Source organism: Neltuma alba, unplaced genomic scaffold, assembly GCF_004799145.2.
Source record: "Neltuma alba isolate B1F8T4 unplaced genomic scaffold, ASM479914v2 tig00008081_pilon, whole genome shotgun sequence".
In the NCBI taxonomy this organism is placed as follows: domain Eukaryota; kingdom Viridiplantae; phylum Streptophyta; class Magnoliopsida; order Fabales; family Fabaceae; genus Neltuma; species Neltuma alba.
In genome coordinates, this window is record NW_021634941.1 from 1 (window position 1) to 15367 (window position 15367).

A 15367-nucleotide genomic window follows, 5' to 3' on the forward strand; every position below is an offset into this window, starting at 1 on the left:
GTATGCAGTGATCCCAATCAATTGTAGAATGAGGGAATTATAATCAAGTTCCACATAAGAGAAATAATTACTAAAAAGTCTTAACAACAACCTCAACAATCTATAATGACAAATCTTACAGTGAGAATGATAACTTTTGATACTTTTTTTAATTATTTTTTTTATTTGGGATCTCATTGTAATTCTCCCTTACAGAGTTTTCATGCTGTCACATCAAGGAGACAACGGTCTCGTGTGCTACTCACTATAATTATTTAAATAGAAAATGCCGTGGCCCTTCAGGAATCAGATAAGATAACCCCCACTCGTTTTGGTTGCCTGGTCGGCTTTGTATGATTGGACCCAAACAGACTATAAATGGTCCAGCTTCTTCCTCCTCACTTCCACTACATATTAAGGTTAATTTTTAATTTTAAGTATCACTACTGCTATCTCTGATCTTTAATATAAGATCTTGTTTGATTTTTATTTTGGTTCTAAATATAAGACCCTAATCCACTTTGTCTCTAATATTTATGTATTTTTTCTCACGATAATCCTTCTAACAATAATAGTTCTAGCCAATACACTCGATTAGCAAGTTATTTTCAGAAAAAACAACACTTATTTATGACAAATAACTAACTTAACTTCTTTCTTTAACCTCCTCAAATTAGCCAACTAGCTTTTATAATTAGAACCGGAGGTAGTGTTATATTTCTAATATTACATTATTAGACATAGAATCAGTGCTTTTCTAGAGTGGCGCAACCTAATTCCATTTGAGAAAGATTAAGGGTTGAAATTAGCATTGATTCCAATGGAATGAACTTTGATGGTTTAATACGAGATATTGAATTTAAGTTTATGTGAATATAGAAAACATCTTTGAGATAATTACTTTAATTGGACTCGGCAATGCTTGAGTCTGATCCAATCAGATAATATGAAAAAATGGTTGAAATTTTATGGATGAACATTATATTAAAAACACACTTCTAATTAATCCTAAAAAGGTGCAGAATCTAGTTTTTTAAAATCAAAATATTTAAATATAATTTAGTTGTGCCATTTTGAAAGCACTATATTGTCTTTAGTTGTCAACATCACATGCTTAATATTACGTGTGAAAACCATACTAACTTGAATTACACTAGAAAAGCACCAACGCACAAGGTGCTTTTGGCAACAATCTCACTTGAATTATTGAGGTTTTGGTCACTTCCTTGTTCCCTGGTGCACGAAGCTTCACTTGTCAACTCCAACAAAACAGGTTTCTAAATTAATTGTGAGAAGAACAATTTGGAAATGGTGACCTTCCCTCAAGCAAAAACTGCTTCTCATCGCACTTTACATTTGGGTGGAATTTATGTATTACGCACCACTCGTACATTTGCCTTTTTTTTTTTTTTAATTTTGATTTAAAGGAGCGGTCACTAATAAGCTAAGGTTATAAGCAGGATTAAACCTATAACCTCTCATTTACCAGGAAGCATTTTAATTCTCTTTTTTTTTTTCCCCATAATATACGCTATCATTAAAAATAGAAGATAGGCCAATGCATTTAATGGGAAAATCAGACAGAGTTCACTTTTGAGGATAATGCTGATGGATACTGAATTTTCATACACCTGAGTTCTAATTACAAAACTTAGGGGTTAAATACGAGATAGAAAAATACACAAATGAAAATAAACTTTTGATATTGATATCTGTATGTACTGGTATTGCCATTGACAATCTCCATTTTCAATTTGCACAAGTCACATGTTACCATTACTTCTGTTTTTTACAAGATGGTATTACTGAGCTTTTTACACTGTGGGGGAGTGAGAACTAAAATCATTTAAAAAGAAAAAATGGGCCCCCTTTTCTGTATTTTCTTCTATGTCATGACCTCCAGCGCCTCTCTTTTCTGTCCAAGTATATTGAATATTGTTGCTGCTATGTGAGATGATGTAAGACCAGCTAATGCCAATTGGTCAGATGGTGATCCGTGATCTATATACTGATCAGGAAGAACCATTGGCCTCCACTGCATAAATATCACAATGCATGTTAAGTTTTCATCATTTAGTGAAAAAGAGTTCTTCACAGAAACTTTGGAAGATGTCAAAATTCAACAGCAAAATAGAAATGCAAGCTTTCTGGGTTAACTAGAGCAGATTTTTTAGTTACCTTTAATTTCCCGTCAAGGAGGCCATCAAGGGCCATGAACTGAACAACATGAGACCCAAATCCACCAATTGACCCTTCTTCTACAGTGATCAAAACCTCATGTGATTTCGCTAGTCTGCGAATAAGTGAGTGATCCAATGGTTTGCAGAATCGTGCATCTGCAACTGTTACTCGCAAGCCATGGCATTCCACCAAGGAAGCTGCAGCTAAACAGTTCTGAACAGCAGTTCCATACCCGAGGAGGGCCACTCTTTCCCCTTCAATCAGTATCCTTCCTTTTCCAATCTGCCAATGTATCAGCACATAAACACTAAGTTGATTTGCATAGTTGTTCCTTATAAAATGTTATCAAATAAAGACATCATTCTAACTTGCCTCCAAAGGAATGCCTTTGTTCCCTGGTGGTAATTCAACACCAACGCCATTTCCCCTTGGGTATCGGAAGCAACTAGGTCGATCATTAATAGCAGCAGCAGTGGCAACCATGTGGAAAAGCTCAGCTTCATCAGAAGGGGCCATCACCACCATATTAGGGAGGCAGGCCATGAAAGTTACATCAAAAGCACCACAATGTGTTGGACCATCTGCTCCAACTAGTCCAGCTCTGCTCTGTCCATTGCAAATCTTACCGGCAGTTTCTGCAAATCCACATCATGGACCACCTATGGAATGGAACACAAATTTCCATTTAGTGATAGGTAATTCACATGAATTGGTGAAGGCGATGGAGTTATAGAAAGAAAAGAAATTGACAATTTGTAATCCTACCTGGTCATAAGCCCTTTGCATGAATGATGAGTAAATTGCACAGAAAGGCTTGAGGCCTTCACAAGCCAATCCTGCAGCAAAAGTAACAGCATGCTGTTCTGCAATCCCCACATCAAAGCACCTTGTTGGGAAACGGCGAAGGAAGAGATTCATGCCAGTTCCACCTCCCATTGCAGCGTGGATCGCAACAATGTTCTTGTCAGCTTCTGCTTCTGCAATCAAAGCCTCCGCAAAGTATGTTGTGTAAGGCTGGGTGCTAGCCTTAGCTTTGAATTGCCTACCAGTAGCCGGATCAAACTTAGCAACTCCTGCAAAAATTAAAATCAAACCAAGTCAGACATCGGTGATATATTTAGTAAGCCAATAATTAAAAGTATATATGCCATGAGATAACTGTGGTACCCATTTATTTCGTTTTTTTAATGCTTCTCATAGTGTGGGTAGTAATTATGCAACAGGTGCAGTTTTTACAGATGCAACGTCTAGGAGTAAGATATTTGGTGCACTCAAATGGCTAAATGATCATTGCATGATAGATTTATTCAATCACTTGATGTAACGAAACTCTGAAGAATTTGTGAGGCCACTTTTTACCATGGTATTTGTCATCTGCCTTTTCTGCGTATGGGTATCCACGGCCTTTCTCGGTGACCACGTGGATCAGTACAGGACCACTTGTTTTGGTACTTTTAACTTCTTTGAGAATGGCAACAAGATCATCTATATTATGACCATCAACAGGACCAATATAGTAGAGTCCAAGCTCTTCAAACAGTGTTGATCCAGAACCACTGATCATACCCCGAGCATACTCATCAACTTTTGCAGCCAACTCATGCATAGGGCCACCAATTTGTTTGGTGACTCCCTGCAATAATCTCATTTTGTGCAGAATTAGTTTTGATTAAACTTTAAATAAGTGTTTGCCCATCATTATACCCAAACTCTAAATCAAATACTCACCTTGGCAACCTCTCTCAATTCTCTCAGAGGCCTGTTTGACTGCAACCTACTGAGAGCACTACTTAAAGCCCCAACTGGAGGTGTAGGACCATCAAGAGTAGCAGTTGGTAGAGAGACTTGTTTGTTATCATTCAGAATAACAATCATATCAGAATCGAGATATCCAGCATTGTTCATGGCTTCATAGGCTTGCCCTGCTGTCATGGCACCATCACCTATTACGGCAACCACATTATTTTTCCCTCCCTTCAAGTCCCTCCCAACAGCCATTCCTGATCGATTCATGAGAATTCAATGAAGCCAAACCACAAAAGAGATAGAGAAATTACAGCAAAATTGATGATTAATTAAAATTCATAATTTCAATTTCTGGACCTATACCAGTAATTGCTTGTTGTATCCAGAAGACACCTAGACATGAGTGAATTGAACTGAATCGCAGAATCAAACATTTTCACTCCTCTAGATAATTACAAAGGTATGGCAGCATTTACAATTTACAAATGTTTCGGGAAACTTGGAATAGGTTTAATTCCATAACCCTTATGATAAGTACTACTTTTAATTGATATAAACATGCTATAAATTGGAAGAATAGAGCCCATAAGACTTCTGATTCCAAAACAAGTATATCGTTTGAGTTAACGAATCTTCAACTTATGACAAAAAATAAATAAACAAATAAAGCTCCCAAATTCACAGCAGAGAGAAAACTACCTAGTCCTGCTGATATGGTAGTTGAGCTGTGACCAGTGCCAAAGCAATCATATTCACTCTCAGAACGTTTAGTAAACCCAGATAATCCGTCTGTCTGTCTCATCGTGTGCATCTTATCCCTCCTACCAGTGAGGATCTTATGCGGGTAAGACTGCAAAATTTACAAAAATCATCCTGTTCAGGACGAAGGCCATCATTATCACCAAGAAAAGCAACCAAACTATATCAAACCCAACCTGATGACCAACATCCCACAAGATTTTGTCTCTTGGAGCATTGAAGACATAGTGGAGAGCAACAGTGAGCTCCACAACACCAAGGCTTGAACCCAGATGGCCCCCAGTTTTGGAAACGTTGAAAATAACATCAGAACGTAGCTCATCAGCAAGTTGTTTTAGCTCCTGCATCAATACTGAGATCAGAATTTGAAAGAAACATAATCTTTATTTTTCTTGTAAAGAATTTATTTGTCATATAGTACTCCTGTACTCTTTCATTTTATTATTGACGTACCTTGGTAGAGAGATTTTTCATGTGGATTGGATAGTTTATGGTGTCCAGTAGTGGAGTTGGTGGTCTCTGGGAAGCATACTCTTCTCTGTCTGATAGCGATGCATAAACCCGAGCTGGCCTTTTCCCTGACCTATACATAAAGAATCAAGACAAGAACCCATTTCTTTCAAATACCAACTCTAAAACAGAAATCGAAGTGAGAAAGAAACCGGCCAAAATTCCAACTCTTATTCCTTCATTCGTGTACTGATGAGTGACTTCACTTGTAATGAACTTTGCAAGAGATTAAACATAGACAGCAACAAACCTGGATGTGCCGGTGTAAGGATTTCGAGAACAGATCTGCTCCGCATTGAGAGTGAGTCGATCCTAGAAACGATCTTTGAGGAAATGAGAATGTAGAGAGAGCCATGACAAAAATCAGCAGAACAGGCACACCTAGCGAGCTCTTGGAGATGACAAAAACAGAATCAAAGGCAGAAACGAGACCAACGCGGAAGAGAAAACAGAGTAGAAACCGCACTTAAAGAACAGAAACAGAAAAGAAAGAGAGGTGGTTAGGGAAAATGGAAGAAAGTTAGAAAGCGAGAATGGAAAATGAATGGCGAGGAAGAGAGCTGAATAAATAAGTACGCAGGAGTGGAGAGGGAGAGGAGGAGGAGGAGGAGGAGCATTTGCGTGGTGGGGCCATGGCCCGTATTTGGTAACAGAGCCGGGGACGATATGCTACAATGAATGTATCGTTGTTTGAGGGGAAGGCGTTCAGCCATTGGACCACGTCACACGATATCACTTCCGGATAGATTCACAGATAAATGTGGGAATAGGCACTTTCATTGATTTTTTTCAAAAGATGTTTAAATTATATAAAATTTCTATTATTTCGTAATTAAATATTATATGATTATTCAAAATAATTAAGTATGGAAAAAGATTTCATTATATATAATTTATGGATGGATACTTTCACTAGCTATAAATTTGACATTCTATCTGAAGTATTTTGTATATTAACGTTGATAACACAATTTCCATTAATAATGATAGTAATTAAAATATAGTAAACAAATATCTTGTATTTATTTTTATTTAGAACTTCAATAATTAGTATTGGGAGTTTTAGTTTAATTTACTATTCTTACATAAATATTATTTTATTTAATTATTTATTTTAAGCGCCCAATAACAATTTTACATAAACTAATAAATTCAGTTAAAATTTTTTATATTTTATAAAATTTTAAAATTACCCTCAATAAAAATCATTAGTTAGAACTTAGAAGAGTTTAGTTAATTAAACTAAGTTTATATTTAATTAAAAATAGTAGGTGGAAAAAATTAGTAATTTAGATGAAACACATTACTCCTCTAATCCTAAAAATTAGTAATTAGTGTATATAAGAATTTTAAATTTAAGATCGGAATAATATATTATGAAACATACTGAGACCCGTACAATAACAACTTAAGGAAGTAGTTAATAGAGTTAGTAAATATGACCACAAATTTAAGCATAATTATGTTGGTAACAAAATGTGATAACCTATTTCCAACTTCGTAGAATTAGCTTCAAACATTACGGCTCAAAATTCCAAATAAAGGAAACTTCTAAAGATATTTTATACACTCATAGGTGCCCGACTTGAAAGCCCCGTATGTAAATAATTATGATTCCTTTCACTAAGATCAACACTCATTGATTTTAACCATATAAAGTACTCCTCCGGTCCTAATTATAAGACCCATTGACTTATTGAGAGATTAAGGAAGTAAGTTAAATTAGTTATTTATAATAAATAAGTGTTGTCATTCCTAAAATATCCTTGCTAATTAAGTATATTGGCTAAAACTATCATTATTAGAAGGATTCTTGAAAAAAATGCATAAATATAAGAGATAAAATGGATTGGTTCTTATAATTAGGACCAAATAAAAAATTAAATTGGGTCTTATAATAAGGACCGGAGGAGTATATTGGTCGCATAGCTTTCTTTAAGAGCCCCACAAATAATTAAGTTTATATCCAGAATATAATATTCTACTAAATGGCTACGAGAAGTCTATTCAGTCAATGTACATTTTCACAGTCTATTATGATAAAATTAACTAGTCAAGTGTAGTACCCTCCTGTACATATTTAACTAATTTGATTAAATTAAAAAAATTAGGTAAATTAGTTAACTATAATAAATATGACATGTTTTCTTAAAATACTTTAATAATCTTCATTATATCTTCTCTCTCATACTTGATTATGGTTGATAAAGTATTAATAGGGCTGAGTTGAGAAAAATTGATAGATATAAGAATAGATTTTATATTTAAGATCAAATCATTTTATAATTAGGTTTTATATCAAGAATCAATTATTATAATATAATTGATTGACTAACTGTTTGTTTGTTTGGTCCTAAAAGTTAGTCAAGAGAAAGGAAAGAGTGATGGCGAGTAATCAAAGCAATTAAAAAAAAAAAAAAAGGTTTGAAATGGGCTTTATGGTTATAGAGTAAGCTATAACTAGGGGTAGCATTAGGATTAAGTTCTCATGCTAACCTTTCTTTTAGCCTCCACACAGTTTTCATTCTAAATAAAAAGAATGCTTCCCTCTCCTTCGTTGATGTATTAGATTCGGAGAGGGGAATAAAGTACGACTTTCTATTAATTCACATATTTATTTTAAAAAACACCTCTTGATTTTTTGACCATTTTTAAGACCTCTTTTGAAGTACAGTTCTATATTCTCATAGTGACTATATTATTTTTTTAATGTAAACAAATATAAATGAGAATAATATTTAGGTTGAATAGCACAATTCGACGTCTTTTAAAATTGAATTAATCAGTGATATGTTTCTGAAGGTGTTTTTTTCCCAAGTAGTTTTACTTTTTCTTGCATATTTATTTTTAAAATTATGATTTGATTTTCACTCAAACACTTCATAAATATTGATACTACCTTATATCTTTAATATAAAAACTAGTTTGGCTTTTATTTTAATTCTAAATATAAAATCTCAATCTATTTTTTTCGTATTTATTCATTTTTTAAAAATAATTTTTGTAATAATAATAATTATAGTCAATATACTTAACTAGTACAAATATTTTTAAAAATATAATACATATTTATTATAAATAACTAATTAAATTAAATTTTTTAATTTATTTAAATTAGTTAATTAGTTTTTATAGTAATAGCTGATAAAAAAATACGGGAAAATAAACACGCATTGTTATGACGTCATCACCCCACTGACAACCGTGGCTAGCTAGTGGCCAGTGGCCACGCTTCCTCGCTTCCTTTATGACAGCCTCTACAACGATGCCATGTATTGAGGATAAGACTGGTCGGCATTTGTGCTTTCTTTCTTTCTTTCTGTCTTCTCAAGGGTCAAAGCTTATTTTTTGTTTTGTAAAATAGCTTCTCTACAGTGCAAATTGGGAAAAATAAAAAATCACTACAAATTTGAATTCATGTTCATGTAAATTTGATAGAGTTGAATCTAACCCATTCCTTCTCTTTTACCCATGCCTGGAAAGAACTTTTTTTAAAAAAAATTATTGGATAAAATTTGTAGTTCAGATAAATTTCATAAAAAAAGTATAACATTATGTGCGTTATTGAAATTTGATTTAAATTATGTGTTAGAGATTTTTTTAAAAATTAGTTAAATTAGTTATTTAAAAATATATGTGTTAATTTCTCTAAAATATTCTTTTTAATGGATAAAACTTAGATTAGGTTGTTTATATCCATTACGCCAAGCTCGTACGTATATTTATAAGTACACATATGTTTTTTAATAACTAGCAATAATAAAATAACAAGTGTGATTAGAAAACTTAATCTAATAGTTATAACTTATAAGCAGTTTAACCTAAGTTTTATTCTTTTCTTAATTATTGGCATAGAAAATTAGTCTATTGATGAAGACCTCATTAATATGTGTATTTGGTACAAAGAGTTTGGAGGAAAATTGAAGTTTTATATTTAAATTCAGAGAAACTGTTTTTTTTTTTTGGAGCTCAGTTATTGTCAGTAATGGTGACTAATCCCCTCAAACTATAAACTTTCTAAAAGTACCTTAATGCTGACCACGAGACCTCTGTACATACTGCTAGGGATAATTCGGAGCAAATTTTTAATGTTGTTGAATTTATGTCTGGAAGTGTAGTGGAAATATTCACATTTTCTATGAATGGTTTTGTGATGTGTACCACTTTAATTTGTGGCCATAATTTGGGCCATCATTTGTGGTCAATTTGGTTGACCTGAAATGAGGTGTAGGTTGCCGCCACATTTCAAACTATTTCCTTTGCAACATCACAATAATAAACATTGATTAAGATGTGTGTGTGTGTGTGAAATATGATTCATTGTATTTTGAAATGCAAAGCCGGTGGTACATGGAATATTTCTTTAATCAAACAAACAAGACGAGGGAAATAGTTTTTCTATTTTGTTTGGAAAAAAAAATCTAATGTCTGCAAACATAACAAACAAACAAACAAAACAACAAGCCTTATCCCACTAGGTGGGGTCGGCTACATGAATCACACGACGCCATCGTGCTCTGTCAACAACCCAATCCTTAGATATGTTGTTGATTAGGAGGTCTCGTTCAATGACCTCATTCAGCGTTCTTCTCGGTCTTCCCCTGCCTCTTTTTATGGGACTCCATCTTGTTTGATCCACCCTCCTCACCGGGGCCTCCAAAGGCCTTCTCTGCACATGTCCAAACCATCTTAAGCGATTTTCAACCATTTTCTCTTGGATAGGTGCCACACCGACTCTTGTCCTGATCTTTTCATTTCGAATCCTATCTTTTCTTGTATGACCACACATCCATCTCAACATCCTCATTTCTGCTACTCCGACTTTGTGCTCTTGTTTTCCCTTTATTGCCCAACATTCACTACCATACATCATAGCTGGTCTTATAGCAGTCCGATAAAATTTTCCTTTAAGTTTCTCAGGTACCTTCTTATCGCAAATAACTCCGGTAGCTTTCCTCCACTTTAACCAGCCAGCTTGTATTCTATGAGAAATGTCTCCATCAATTTCCCCATCCTCCTGTATAATGGATCCTAGGTATTTAAACTTTGATACTTGAGGAATAATTTGCTCTCCCATCCTCACCTCCAAATCCCTATTACCTTGCCTCCCTCCAAAATCACAATGCATATATTCTGTTTTGTTCCTGCTCAAACGGAAACCTTTCGACTCCAAAGTCCTTCTCCATAACTCCAAACTAGTGTTAATCTCTTCTTTTGATTCCGCCATAAGAACTATATCATCCGCGAAAAGCATGGACTTAGGGATTCTTTCTTGAACAGGTTTAGTTAGAACATCCAGAACAATGTTGAACAAGTACGGACTCAGAGAGGATCCCTGATGTAGGCCAATCTTAATAGGGAAGTCCTTTGTCTCCCCCCCAGGCGTCCTTACACTGGTAGTTACCGCCTCATACATATCTTGTATGACTTTGATATACGCAACCCGTACACCTTTCTTTTCCAAAGCCTTCCACAATACTTCTCTTGGCACACGATCATAAGCCTTTTCCAGGTCAATAAAAACCATATGTAAATCTCTTCTTTTACTTCTATATCTCTCCATTAACCCCCTTAGTAAATAGATTGCTTCCGATGTGGATCTCCCTGGCATAAATCCAAATTGGTTTTCCGAAATAGAAGTCTCCAACCTCAATCTATATTCCATCACTTTTTCCCACAACTTCATTGTATGACTCATAAGTTTTATCCCCCTGTAGCTTGCACAGTTTTGAATGTCTCCTTTATTCTTGTAAATAGGAACTAAAATGCTTTTCCTCCACTCATCCGGCATATTTTTAGAGCGTAGAATTTCATTAAAAAGCTTGGTTAGCCACACCTCCCCCTCATCGCCCAAACATTTCCAAACTTCAATAGGGATACCATCAGGCCCAACGGCTTTTCCATTGTCCATTTTCTTGAGAGCCGCCTTAACCTCTCCGATACGTATCCTGCGGTAGAAAGCCAAATTCCGATCATCTTCGTTAATTAGCAAGTCCTGCAAGTCCTGAGTCGCATAATTGCTTCCCTCATTAAACAACTTGTAAAAGTAAGCCTCCCATCTGTCCTTAATATCACCATCAGTAACTAACACTTTACCATCTTCATCCTTTATACACTTTACTTGGTCCAGATCTCTCTTTTTCCTCTCCCTTTGCTTCGCGATCTTGTAAATATTTCTTTCTCCCGTCTTTGTTCCTAACTCCTGATAAAACCCTTCATAAGCTTTAGTACGTGCTTCGCTCACTGCTCTCTTTGTCTCTTTTTTAGCCAACTGATACTTTTCCTGGTTCTCTACACTATTGCACAAGTGTATGGCCTTAAAACAATCTTTTTTCTGTTTGACTTTCTCTTGCACACTCTTATTCCACCACCAAGTCTCCTTATCTCTTTGACCAGGACCTTTGGATTCTCCCAAAATTGCTTTAGCTACCAAACGAACCCTTGAGCTATCTCTTCCCACATCATGTTTGCATTTCCCTGCAACTCCCAATTCCCTTCCTTCAAAAGAGTCCTTTTGAATAACTCCTGCTTCTCTCCTTTTAACTGCCACCACTTAATCCTGGGTTTTGCCACTTGATGGTACTTTTGCCTGGTACTCTTAAAACATACATCAAGGATAAGTACTCTATGTTGGGCACTCACCCCGTCTCCTGGAATCACTTTGCAATTAGTACACAATCTTCTGTCCGGATTCTTAACCAAAAAGAAATCAATCTGTGATTTTGAGACACCACTTTTGTACGTGATTAAATGCTCCTCTCGCTTCTTAAAACAAGTGTTGACAATCTTAAGATCGTATGCAAGAGAAAAATCGAGAATAGATTGTCCTCCACTATTAAGCTCCCCAAAACCAAAACCACCATGGGCCCCACTGAATTGTCCTGCTTCTTTACCAACATGTCCATTAAGGTCCCCACCGATAAAATTTTTTTCTTCGAGTGGTATGCTTTGAACCAAGCCCTCCATATCTTCCCAAAACTTATCTTTAAGGTGTGTCTCTGCCCCAACCTGAGGTGCATAGGCACTAATGATATTGATAGTATCCTTTCCAACAATTACTCTTAACGATATTATTCTGTCCTCAAACCTTTTAACCTCTACCACGTTTTTTTTCCATGTCCCATCAGCGATGATACCAACCCCATTCCTTGTGCTCACCTTTCCTGTGTACCAAAGTTTATACTCTCCAAGTTCCTTGGCAGCTTCTCCAGTCCATTTGGTTTCTTGGAGGCATAAGATATTAATCCTTCTGTCCCTCATAACTCCTGCTACTTCCATAGATTTCTCATTTAACGTCCCAATATTCCAAGTGCCAAATCTAATCTCAGTCTCATGAACTAACTTCTTTAGCCGCCTCCGTCCAAGAGAGTGCGGTAGCCCTTGCTCATTTAACACTACATCCGGGCGACGATGCAGCGGCTCTAGCTCATTTCTCACTGTACTCGAGCCATACAGCGCGTCACATCTGGGCAACGACCTAGCATTAGCATAATTACTTCGTTGATCCATGTTCATGAGATTCGACGGGTTTTTACGTTGGCTGTCGAGGGCCTAACACAACCCTCCTCCTTTATCCGGGCTTGGGACCGGCTTTGATTTTTCTTTCAAATTTTTTTATGGATATATGAAAGGAAGTGCATTAAAAAAAAAAACTATAACCAGCAATATAAGTGAAGATATGCAAGAGAACTCTCTCTCTCTCTGTTTTTTTTAGTCACATGTATTTTTCTGTTAAAGGTAATATTATGCACTAAATGTGGATCTCTCTCAATAGAAATTTGAATCTTGATTTGCCATAATAAGAAGAATAAGAAATCCCTTTCATCAGCTTTTGTTTCTCTGTTTTGTTATGAGAATAGCAAATCTAAATCATGTTGCAGTGTTCTCTAACCGGCTCATTGTCCATGTTGGATAGCCCTATTTTGCTGGCGAGGAAGGGGGAAAAAAAACAAAAGAAGGGAGAATACAGAACCATGAAGTTGCTTGGGTCCTCATATCCATTTTTGGTTTGGGCCCAGTCCAATTCTGTTTTTAAACATGTTTAATGACCCTGGTCATTTCTACTAGTAATCCCCATTCCTCTTGTACAAAAATATCCCTCTCTTTGTGCCCCAAAAAAAAAATCCTCCTCTCATTTATTTTCTTAATCCACTGCATTAATGGCATGAGACTTATATTTCTAATAAATGTATAGGGAAAACTATGTTCTAAGTCCTTATAGTTTCAGTCAAATTTGGTCAGGGTCCCTGTAATTTATTTTTTAGGATATTGGTTCTTATAGTTTCAGACTTTCAGTCAAACTTAGTCAAAATCCTACTGTTAGCTGATATAACTTGACAGCGTTAAAACTGATTATGTGGCAAGCGGTTTAATGAGCTGGCAATTTTTTATGATGACTAGACATCTAAAAAAGGAAAGAAAAACAAATGGTGCCAGCTCACGATTCTGGAGAATGCCCACCGCCTACTAATGCTTTTCTTCTTGTGTTCTTCATCTTTCCTTCGAGGTCTAAGTTCCAGTCTTTTAGATCGATCATCAAAATAGGATGCCTGTGCCTAGTTGAAGCGGACCATTCCATGATGAGGGTCCAAAACAGGGCCATTTTTGTAGCCTTGTTCCTTCTTGTTCTACCATGTTCCGCAGTCATCATGGGTTTCATTCACTCTCTAGTCGCTATTCCTTCTCCTCCACTTCCTGTCACCATGGGCCGCCATTGATCATCTGTTGCTGCTAGGGGTATGTGTCGGTGCTCTTTTGTTAATCGTGTTTCATCTTTTTCTGTTCAAAACATTGTCTCAACAGCTTTTGTGTGAGCAGAACTTCGAATCTTCTCCTCTCCACTTACTACCTCTCTCTTTTTCTCTCTTTGCTTTCGTTGCCTTCTCTCGCTTTCCCGGAGACCAAATGACAATCACCATGGTTAGGGACTATCTATACATCACGATTCTGAGCTTCTTCCGGTGTCCTATATCCCTCAATATCATGAAATCTCTAGTGAGTCTCTACACTAGTGTTACCTACGACCGTTACAGCATCCAACTCTGGCTTGACAACGGCAACAACACCTGCCTGGCCACCATGCAGGTTTTGCAAACCAAAGGATTTGTTCCTAACTGTACAGAGGCTGATCCAGATCTTGTCTGACTTAGTAAGCAATCGAATCGAATCGGTCGATTCTTTGGCCATCAGAACAGCCCCCCCAAAATCAGGCCGTCAACTCTACGAAATACTTGGATGGCCAAGGTGAGGATTGTCTCAATTCCTTAACAAGAATTGTATATTTTGCAGAAGAATCTGAAGAGAATCGTGAGTTCCTCGCGATATTAGACGGATTCGTACCTTTACTCATTGATTTACTCTATAGCGCTAATGGCATTGTTAAAATGCTCGAGAGAGTCATTATTGCTTTGGATACAATTCTAGATAAAATTGAAGATCGTGAGCACAATTGAAGAATTTTTATTTTTAGGGTAAACTAAGTAGTTGAAGAAATTGAACCATGACAATTGCTTAGTCTCTCTGCTCCTTCTTCTGCAACAAGGCAGCGCTGGCGCGAAAATAAGATCAGCGAGGATTCTGAAGTTCATCACGGTGGATGCCGAATCCAAAGTCATGATCACCGAAAAGGAAGGTCTAATGTCTGAATTGCTCAAATCTAGAAGGAAGGCAAGATGAAGAACGCAAGAAGAAGATTATTTGTAGGCAGTGGGCATTCCTCAAAATCGTGAGCTGGCACCTTTTTTTTTCTCTTCTTTTTTTTCATGCCCAGTCATCATAAAAAAATTGCCAACTCATTAAACCATTTGCCGCATAATCATTTTTAACACTGTCAATTTATATTAATTAATAGAAAGACTTTGACCAAGTTTGACTGAAACTATAAGGATCCATGTCCTAAGAAATAAATTATAGGGACCTTGACCAAATTTGACTGAAACTATAAGGACTTAGAACATAGTTTTCCCTAAATTATATTCAATTTTTCTTGCCAAAATCCATTTTACCATATAATGTGTGTTCATGCTTGCAAAATTCTTTTTATGAAAAAATTTCCTATCTAGTATGGGACGGGCGTGTTACATATCCCACATACTTAGTTTTCAAACTACAGGAATAACAAATTTGACTCTATGCCGTGTTGATTTTGCAAGACGAGATCAGATCAGCAAAATAAAAAAAACATAAAAAAATT

The 15367-nt window shown here is 36.1% G+C and overlaps 1 protein-coding gene and 1 pseudogene across 1 annotated transcript; one reads left to right on the forward strand and one right to left on the reverse strand.

The window, feature by feature from the left end:
* Positions 1-1570: 1570 nt before the first annotated feature.
* Positions 1571-5248, reverse strand: LOC114753691 (probable 1-deoxy-D-xylulose-5-phosphate synthase, chloroplastic). The gene is given in 10 exon segments (XM_028942392.1): positions 1571-2014; positions 2158-2442; positions 2533-2763; positions 2766-2819; positions 2926-3233; positions 3520-3793; positions 3889-4160; positions 4606-4756; positions 4842-5006; positions 5119-5248. Coding segments are annotated over 10 exon segments (1911 nt in total). The 5' UTR covers positions 5140-5248; the 3' UTR covers positions 1571-1864.
* An 8843-nt stretch (positions 5249-14091) lies between these two features.
* On the forward strand, positions 14092-14850 carry LOC114753690 (U-box domain-containing protein 29-like; annotated as a pseudogene).
* Positions 14851-15367: the final 517 nt, after the last annotated feature.